Source organism: Fulmarus glacialis, unplaced genomic scaffold (assembly GCF_000690835.1).
Source record: "Fulmarus glacialis isolate BGI_N327 unplaced genomic scaffold, ASM69083v1 scaffold46945, whole genome shotgun sequence".
NCBI lineage: Eukaryota > Metazoa > Chordata > Aves > Procellariiformes > Procellariidae > Fulmarus > Fulmarus glacialis.
Window position 1 is genome coordinate 33,196 of NW_009215899.1, and position 10,175 is coordinate 43,370.

The window sequence follows — 10,175 nt, forward strand, 5'->3', positions numbered from 1 at the left end:
GCACAAAGATACTACTAAGGAGTGACAGAGATTTAAAACTGTGCCCACGAAATGGGCAGGAATCCGTAGAAAAATAACCAAATCCTCCCACCTTAAAATTAAATTGTTACACTTTAAAAATGTTTCATAGAGACAAAAGAAGTTACTGTATTTTATTTTTGTGTAGTTTCCAAATTATAATTTTGGTTGCAGTTTAATTTAGATTTAAGATGTCAATTGCATAAGGTGTTCAATTCACATGTTTTTATAATTCCGTGTAGGTCCACAAGGAGATCCTGGATTTCCAGGTCCTGCTGGTGATCTGGGGTCAGTTGGACCAATTGGTCCTGCAGGCCTGCTAGGAAGACCAGGAGATGATGGAACAAGTAAGAGAAGTAGGGGATAAAATGTGAACTACATATCAGTAGGAAAGAAAGCAGCTAAAAGAAAACTGTTCTGTGTTCTTGCTTGATGCAAATCACCAACATAAGGATTTGAGTTCTACAAAGAGTTCAATAAAAATATTAGCTCAGCACTTAGTGGCCAAAAAAGAACCAAAATGATCCAAACAGAACATTAGGAATTACTAGAACAGGAACAGAAGACAAAGCAGAATGCTACCATGCACTGTAAATCCATGGTATGCCTGTATCTGGAGTGCTGTGCTCAAAAATTCTATTCTCCATCTCAAAAAGATATAAAGGAAGGTGATGAGGATGACTTTGCTCTGTATAAGGAGCTAGATTAACTGGGATGTCTGGAAATGCGGTAATGGGGAGGAGGGAAAGAAGCATTTGAACGTCTAAAGCAGGAGCCTCTTTTCCTGGGAATCCTGGAAAACCTAAAGATTTAGATTTAAGTCTTTGCTATATAGAAGCTCTTCTTCAGGACAGTTCTGAATGGTCTGTAATTTCCTCCTTGATATCTTGTAGTAATTGTTACTATGAAGCTGTATGGGCCATATACCACCATTTTCTTTATAGGTCTGCCTGGCCTGCCAGGAGTAAGTGGGGCACCAGGACCTCAAGGTTTTCAAGGTGACCCTGGTTTCCCTGGAACAGGTGAATCAATCCCAGGAAGACCTGGTTTTCCTGGACCACCAGGCCTACCGGGACAGCCAGGAAGACAAGGCTTACCTGGACTACCCAGTAGGTTCAACAGCAATTTATATGGCGAGAATATCATGCTGCATATTAATAGATTAATTGCTTTTGTTGCTCCTACAAAAACCAGAGAGGTGAAAAGTGCATTTTGACAGATATATCAAACTTTACACATGATGTAGAAAACATGTTTTTCCTATTAGTTGTCGGCCAGCGAGATGTCAAGATTTTCATAGTTTTCTGGATGAGTTAAACCCACAAAGTAACATATATGACAAATGTCCCTAAAAATGTATCACCTGAAGTTAACACAGCAAACTGGGGAGGAAACCCAAATCAGCATCCTTTAGTAAAGAAACAAGAGTCGTAAAATTCTACAGTGGAAAAAGGAAGAAGTAATGGCAATGAAGAAAACATGTGTCAACATCAACTCTAGCCAGACTGACTCCTGTGGTATGATCTATAAGCAACGACTTGTAAAGCATTTCATAAGATCTCTAGCTTTTCCTGTGAGGATAACAAGATAAGGGAGAGGAGACCATATGACCTAAGCGGTGGAAGCAGTCAACCTGATTTATGCTAGCTGTACAATTTGTTTTTTCAAAGGTGTAATCTGTACTGACAGAGGGATCCCTGGAGAACCTGGAGCCAAAGGTCAGATAGGCCTTCCAGGAAGAAAAGGTGAAAAAGGAGAAAAGGGTAAGTGTGCCTGGATAGCAACAATTGGAATACGAGACCTTTGCCAGATATGTCAGACCTAAATTTGCAAGAAGTTTATGGTAACTTGGAGGATAAGGCCCATCAAAGTATGAAGTTAAATGGCCTGTTGGCATTGGGGCTTCTAAGTCAGTAGTCATGTCAGTGCTGCTGTTACTCAGCACTGTGAAAAGAGACTGATATGCTTCACTCCTTTGAAGGCCATAATGAGATAAAATGGTCACTACTCACACAGAAAAGAAAAAGGGCAGTGTTATTTTTTGTGTATTAATTCTGCAACTGTTTCAATGTAATTTTGACGCATTCACGTAGGCAATCAAGGCCTCTGCTCATGTAGTGCTGGTCCTCCTGGTCCCCGTGGTATGCAAGGACCTCCAGGTACTCAAGGAAAGAAAGGACAAATGGGATACCCTGGAAGACGTGGAGAAAAGGGCGATCCAGGCTTATCTGGTGCAATGGGATCACCAGGGCTCCCTGTGAGTAGTTTTCATGAGCTTCAGTAAATAAATAACATCAAGTTACCACTTACGCAGGAGGCACTTAAGCAGAGTGGTGGAGGAACTGCCCTCGAAATCTATCTGAAAATTTTATCTACTTTTGCTTATTACAGTCTTGTTGGAGGATGCATTTTCTTAGCTTCTATCTGATTTCCCTTGCGGTGGTGGGCAGAATTTTACACTGAGGGACAGAATCCCATGCTGTGTTTGTGGGGTGGTCAGGAGGCTTAGGAAAGATGGTGTATTTTCATCTTGTTTTGTTTTGACTTGTTTTTACTTTTAGTTTTGAATACCCATTGTTTTTCTTGAAAACATTGTAGATGCACAAATTGCTCCACTGAAGATGATTTTTCAGGTATTTCAAAGGAAAGCATTTCCAGCAAAACCTTATCAAGGCAAAGAATTGCATGATGTCAGCAGGTCAAGATGGATTCTATGATTCAACATCCACCTGGGGGGGGGGGGGGCAGGGTCTGAAGAAAAAGGAACCCTTGATTTTATTCAGGCATTTCAAGTAATTTTCTTTATTCCTTTTTTAGAAATTAATTGAAAAGCTTAATTTATTTGATATGCTTAATTTATTTTATGAGGCAGTCTGAACATAATGTAGAGTCTTTCACTCCCACAGAGTCTGAAAGGCATTGCTATTTGTTAGTGTTTCTCTCTTTACTGTTCCATCTTACTTTATAATCTCCCATTTTCAGTCACTACTCAGCCAAAGTTTGTTCTCCACAAGGATCAGCCATGATAGAGAATGCCTTATCTCTCTATGCATACATATTAGCAATGAAGCTGAAATAAAGATGGAATAAAATTTTTGCCCTTGATTTAATAGTTCTTAGATGGAAAAAATACTATAACCATCAAAATAAAGACACTTCATTTGCTTGAATAGCTTCCTTGCAAGTTCCCCAAGAGCAGAAACTGAACGAACTTTTTGGTAGTAAAGATTCTGAGTACTAGAATCATTTGACATCAGCATACAATGTTCATTTTTTCCTGTGTAATGAATCTGACCTCCAGTTTTTCATGGAAAAACCCTACAAAGATTTTTCATGTCAAGGTGGGGGGAAGAAAATAATTAAGAAATATTTAAAAGATACCTTTAGGTGAGATGTGTATTTCTATTTTAATATTGGCTGTCAGCAGGATTAACAAACAAAACAAATTTGAGCTCAACACCTAGATGTTTCCTGGGTCAATAATTTGCTGGGTGATGCTTACCTAACTCAGTGAAACTAGCTATTACTTTTGGAAACAGACATTTTCTTTAATGTGCTTCATATAGTTTATCTTATTCCCCACAGTAAGCAATAATTCAAAACACCACTTAATCTAACTGCCTTAGGAATATATTATAAGATGATTTATTGGACTTGCTGTGATTTTGTTCCACCATTTCTGTTCTGGTATGTGGAATATACATCCAGGATGCTGCATACCAAAATTATGCCAAATAGAGGGTTTTTTTAATATACTTTCTTGTGTGTGAGAGCAATTTCTTTGAAAATATAGGTGGATATGCTTGGCTTTATGACTGTTCCATTATGGGTTTTTTTGTTTGTGTTTTTTGAGGTTTTGTTTTGTTTTGTTTTAATATCAGAAGTCTTTTTCACATGAGGAATTCCTTAAAAGTTTCCAGAACATTTTCTTTCAAAAGAAAGAAAACAAAACAAAACCATTGTGAGACTGAAGGAAGGAGGTGGAGGGGCTCTGTCATTCTAGTTCCAATGGTTTCATTACAAGCTTTGCGTTTGGTTTTGTTTTTATTTTCTTAAAATCCTATTATCTGTGCGGATTATGTGATATTTCGATCTTTTTGTTACTTTTGAAAGTATGCTTTAGCCCCTCTGGTTCTAAGTAAAGCCTGAAGCCTTGTCCTGAACACTTTAGTGTTCTTAGGTTATTTAAGTGAGAAACAAGGACAAAGTAATCAGTTTGGAAAGAAATAATTCACTTCTGTACAGAAGTGCTTTGGTCTAATGATTGCCTACATACACATACTTTTTCCATTTTTCTGCTCTCTTTTCTTCCCAAATATTTAATTTCACTTTTCAAACACTAATAACTGGTCACTGCCAACTTGAAGATCTAGACATTTTAACAAATAGTCACTGCTTGTTTCAGATACACCACATTTTTCAGAATTCTCCTGCCTGTTTTACAATTATCATGATTTACTTTATAAATTGTATTTTCTCCACCTATTTCTTAGTAAAAGATTTTGAATAACAGAGGGAACTGGCTAAATAATACCTCAGTTTTTCAACCTTAGTGGCCTTTTTCTTCTGTGTAAATTTCACATGGTAAAATATACTTATCTACGTGTACTGTTGCAAGATCAGACCCTCACCAATGATGATATGCAAACCGCACTCTGCTTGGAGAACCGAGAGCACAAATCAGCATAAAAATATAGAAAAGTACTTCTTTTCCCCTCTAAACCTGTCAAGTCATAGATTCTTCTGACAATACCAGGTACCTAACTAGACGTAGATGAAATTTTTTTATTGGCAGCTTTGTGGGCTTTCACTCAGCAAAAAAGCATCACTTACCTACTGCCATGTTCACTTCTGGGAGGACAGCCTCATCCAGCAGTCACCGCACTCCAGAGATTCCCTTCCTGTGAGGCCTTGGTGGATTGTGGGTTGAAGTCTGCACAGGGAAGAGTTTGTGAATCATTTGCATCTTAATATTTTTGCATTTACAGCCACAGCTTTATACAGCCATGGACCCGATTCTTCTAGTATTACAGTTTCTTATAGTTGTGTATCTGTGCATCTGGCAGAGTAAGGCTGAAAAGGCCAGGTCCCATTCACACACCTCTTTGCAGATATCAAAAGAGATAAGCGTTTCTTTTTGGCATGTTACTTTAATTGGTCTGGTTTTGGGAAACAATTCAAGAGCAAGAGATAGAGATATCTAATTTTCTCCTCAATTCCCACATTGATTCCTTCCTGGAGATAACTGACTTTTTTTTTTTTTCTTTTTTTTTTTTTTTGTCAATGTTAAGGGGACACCCGGTTCTGCTGGACAACATGGTGAAAAAGGAGAGAAGGGTGATCCAGGAAGAGTTAGAATAAAAGGTAAACACAGATTTTATCATTAGCCTTTTTGTTTCGTATACAGTGCTTAGGCAATAGTATGAGAAAAGCATATTCATCTACTCTTTAATAAAGTCATTAATTTAGTAAGTTACTGAAGCCGAGAGGTCATGTATATGCAAACTGCTTACTTGGTACCATCTCATTCGTTTTCTTCTTGCTCAACACAAGATCAACACAGGATTTTGTGGGTTTTGCTCTATAGTTGAGCCATAAAACAGTTTAACAGCTGGTTATTAATGCTAACAAATGACTTTTCATGTCATATGATTGATAATCAGGGTCTTACAGAGGTCTGTATAACAAAGACTAAGCAGAGTGCAATTATTGTGAAAGCATGAAGAAATACTATTGTACAGAAGCCACCTCCTGAAGTGTCATATGCCAGTATCCCAGCTGTTCTCTCAACTTAAATCACCAACATTCTTCTTGGGAAAAACTCAAAGTCTCAATGGCTATTCAGATTCCTGCTCCTATTTCTAAAAATTACTCTTAACCAGGCATTGAAGAGAAACAATAGGCCACCAGTTGCACAACTGAAATTCTTGTAATTAAATAGATCAAAACCTCTCCACAGTTATGGTTATAATTTGCAAAAGCAGAAGAAACAGAGAACAACAAATTACAGCAATCTGATGGCAAAGCTTAGTTAGAAATGCTAAACTAATTATGCAGACAAAAGATTGTCCATCTTACTGTTTGTGAAAAGTTAGCTTAGCTTTGGATGCCTGTGTTTGTTTATAGATGTTGGAGCAGGGCAAAACATTTGCTGTTTATTTGCAAAGGATTTCTTGACGCAGCAAAATGAATCTTTGGGTTGGAATAGTTTTATTGTCCTTTATGCAAAAATGACATTTTCATAAACGTCAGTGCAAGAGAAATCTAGGGGTAAAAAAAGAAAAAATTAAAAACCTTTTGGGAGTATTGATGCAAATATTCTGCATCATATGGCATTGCTATATCCTGATTTCACTGAAATCAAGAATAAAACACTGACTGATTTCAATAGCAAAATGTTTTCACTCTATATATAGCATGAACAAAACCCACGTTCTTGTGGTGCTTGTAAGCACATCTTACAGAGAGACCAAGTTGTTTCATGAGGTGTCCAACTACATACTGCCTTCCTAAGCCTAAAATACCTCATTAAGGAAATGTGAATTCAGGAACTGGAAATTATCATACAGATATGATGAATGGTTACTCAGCATTTACCGGAGCAGAAATAAAAAAACCCAAAACTTACTGCAAATATTGTACTTCATTTTTTTTCAATTATTTTAAGGAATAAAAGGTGAAAGAGGTCTTACTGGGGTTCCAGGATTTCCAGGCCAAAGAGGTAATGATGGCAGAGATGGGGAACTAGGATTGCCTGGGGAAAAAGGAGCTGAGGTACGTTTGATTTTCTCAGATTTTTTTTCCATTTCAGTGAACATACTGTCTTATGAAAGGGCTAGCTACTTAATGCAAATTCCTAGCAGATTAATCACTTTTATCATTTTATGTTAGCCTAGATCAAAAATCGTAGGTTTTATCCATTGAGAAATTATTTCCTTGGAAGTATTACTGTTTATTTTGGTATTCCTGAATATGATTTCTGCATGTACTATGTGCCAATATTATGGGATCAGGAAGAAAAAAAAAAAAAAACACAAAACTCTACCCTTTGTTGCTATTGCCTTTGAATATTTAAATATAGTAATATCATCCATGTAGTCACTTAATTATGGAAGAGTGGTTTCTCCAGATAATTCTCTAACATGGCTTTTGATAATCAAAGAGAGGAAAGAAATTAGGTCTTGTTATTTCTTAGCAATTTCTTTCTTTTAGGGCGATTCTGGAGTACCATTGCCGGGTGATAAAGGATTCCCTGGGGTCCCGGGACTTCCTGGGCTAAAAGGACAGATGGGATTGCCTGGTTTGGGGCTTCCCGGCCCTCCAGGAGTCAGAGGTAGCCCTGGAGACTTTGGTGATACTGGTCATGTTGGGCCACCTGGTCCAAAGGGCCAGAAAGGTAATTTTGAATGTTTACATTAAGAACCAAGTAACAAAATACATGTTTGGTAGCATCCATTACAGTTGCATGTGTATTATATACAGTGCTGTTCATTTGTAGTGAAAATCAATTTTGGCAAGCTCTGGTCATGTGAAATATAGCTACTGAAAAGTACAATACTGTCAGCATTTAGCAGCAGACACTAATGAGAATATGAATTGCTAGGGCCTTAAACCTGTAATGTGCCACTTGCACACTATCAGATGAATTCTTTTCTGGAGTGAAGAGTATTCCCGAGTGTACAGATTCGCAAGGCAATGCTTTTTTGCTGAAGAAGCAGGAAAATACAACTCATACTTAAGGCTTGGTCTGTTTTTTGGTTATAAAAAATCCCTACCAAAATAATAAAAAACTACACTGATAGCAATATGTATGAACCAGAAATGTACATAGAATTGAGATGAAAATATTATTTCTTTCTTGCAACAGACTAGTGTAAAGACAAATTTCTGCGATAAGTAAAAAAAAAAAAAAAATCTTTGTCTTTACAGAATACAACTCTATTACAACAATTTGAATCATTACAATATTCTATAGAAAATAAGTGTCAAGAAAAAGGTATTTTAATATTCTCCATCAAACCTTAAGTAATACGGAAATAACAATGTGCATAAACAGTCCCTTCTCTTTACCTTTGCACATCTAGTTGCTCAGTTCTACAGAAATATTACAGTAAATGTTCAGACTCCATTTATTCTAAGATCAAATAGGCCAGTTTCTTTCTCCCTCTTGCTTCAGGTGAGACTGTCTGCATCACATTACCATACCCTGGAAATCCAGGTCCCCCAGGTTTTAAAGGTGTTGAAGGTACGTTTACAGATGGTAGAATTTTTGGTTTTAATTGAAATGGACTTTTAAGTTGCTAATTAAAAAAAAGAAGCTATCCTAAAAAGATACGCTATTCTAGTTTTTCAATAAACACATATCTCAAAATGTAAAACTGCAAATACACAGGAATATACTCATCTAATAGAATGAAGGGCCAGACAGCTGCAGTTTGCATGATGAAAAGGTGTGCAGGCTGCCTCCATAGAAATTACTAAATGAAGGTAGCTTGAAACTCTGTCTTGCCTCAAATAAAATGCATGAGAGAGTCTGTAAAATGCGCAGATGTCTGGAGCCAGGTAAGACCTAGAACATGCACATCTGGATACCAGGGAAAAAAAGGTGTGCGAGGCAAAGATATGCTGCAAGTCTGCAATTTCTAAAACTATATTGCTCATGGCAAGTTGCAGTTGAGACCTAAAATCTGAATACTTATTACCATTACTTCAACTTGTTCAACTTAATTTAAATTCAAAGAACTCATCCAGGAACTGGCAAAATGTTGCTTGTGATCACCTCCAAAACATTTGAAACACTCCTGAAAATCCTGATCAGAACAAATGGAGATACTGGATTTTCAAGCTGCTTAATGTGGTATTACACAGCTCCCTGACATCAGTATTGTGGATGGTCGCTAAAATTTATACAGACATGAAAGAACAGGGATTAGCGTATTGAGCTCATCTGCACCATTCCAGAAACAGCATATAGCACAGGAGAATATAAGAATTTGAGTTGACACCTGTCATTCACTAGGTTAACATTGTTGATGTCCTGTAACATTAAAATGTTATAGGAGATTTTTTTTTTTTTTCTAATTTACTCTGGTGATTTGCAGGCTCCTGTTTATGGATTAGGGAACAAGTCAATTTAGAAAAACAGCAACCATGCATTTCGTTGTGACTTGGGTGGTGGCTCTTGCCCAAAATGTTAGAAGCAGATGAAATCCACTTGTCTTCAAAGTACATGAATTCGCATGGGATAAAGATGCAATACTGTTTCCTTAGATCACATATTTTAGAGCGTTCTCCGTTTTTTACATATTTTCTTTATGTTTCCAGGACCAAAGGGTTTAAAAGGACTCCCCGGTCATCCTGGACCAAATGGCTTCGATGGGCAAAAAGGCCATCGAGGCAGGCCAGGAGCAGGAATTCCTGGGCCAGAAGGTGAATTGTGCTTTTCTTAATCCAGGAGAGCTGCTGGTCAAGCTGTAATGCATACATGCAGGGTAAGGTAGCTACTATGGTAGAACAGAATAGGAAGCACATTTCAACGAAAGCTAATAGAAGAGGAATCTTTACCGGTTTCCCTTTCTTTCCTCCGGCATTGCAGGTGCTGCAATAACCTAAAGCTCAGTGTCCAGAGAGGAAATATTCTTAGAAAACTGAGAACAAGTAGTATCATTTTAGCAAAGGGATTGAACTGGACAGGAGTGACACAATATAGATGCTGCCCCAAAGAAAACCAATGTCACTTCCCACAGGAATAATTACCTCCTTCAGTCCTCACGTATCATTAGCTGTAAATGAGAAACCTGAAATTTAATGTATGATGTTATTTTTCTTTGCAAAGTGGTAGTTTAATTCTAGTTAAATTTGCATTATAATATTCCACAGTTTTGGGGGGAGGGGAAATACAAAACTTCTGAATTATGCTCTATTTGAATTTAAAAATGATCTCAACAGGCTTTCGAGGCAAAGCTGGTGATCCTGGTGATGAAGGTGAAAGAGGATCTACAGTTGATGGTAAAAATGGCCCTCCAGGTCCACCTGGCATAGATGGTCAGAAAGGTGTTCCAGGTGATACCACATATGGTCCTCCAGGAATCCAAGGCAACAGGGGACTGCAAGGACCTCCTGGTGCACTAGGAGCAAGGGGTGATCCAGGCATTCCT

General features: G+C 37.7%; 1 protein-coding gene across 1 annotated transcript in view; it reads left to right on the plus strand.

Moving 5' to 3' along the window:
- Positions 1-10,175, plus strand: part of LOC104077739 (collagen alpha-4(IV) chain-like) — a gene marked incomplete at both ends in the record, with an annotated part of 44,207 nt that overhangs the window by 32,087 nt on the left and 1,945 nt on the right. Inside the window, 10 exons of the mRNA XM_009579087.1 lie at positions 261-365; positions 963-1,127; positions 1,689-1,781; positions 2,112-2,275; positions 5,310-5,382; positions 6,686-6,792; positions 7,231-7,414; positions 8,195-8,263; positions 9,343-9,447; positions 9,967-10,158. Coding sequence (XP_009577382.1) covers positions 261-365; positions 963-1,127; positions 1,689-1,781; positions 2,112-2,275; positions 5,310-5,382; positions 6,686-6,792; positions 7,231-7,414; positions 8,195-8,263; positions 9,343-9,447; positions 9,967-10,158 — 1,257 coding nt within the window. The remainder of the gene's footprint in view (positions 1-260; positions 366-962; positions 1,128-1,688; positions 1,782-2,111; positions 2,276-5,309; positions 5,383-6,685; positions 6,793-7,230; positions 7,415-8,194; positions 8,264-9,342; positions 9,448-9,966; positions 10,159-10,175) is intronic.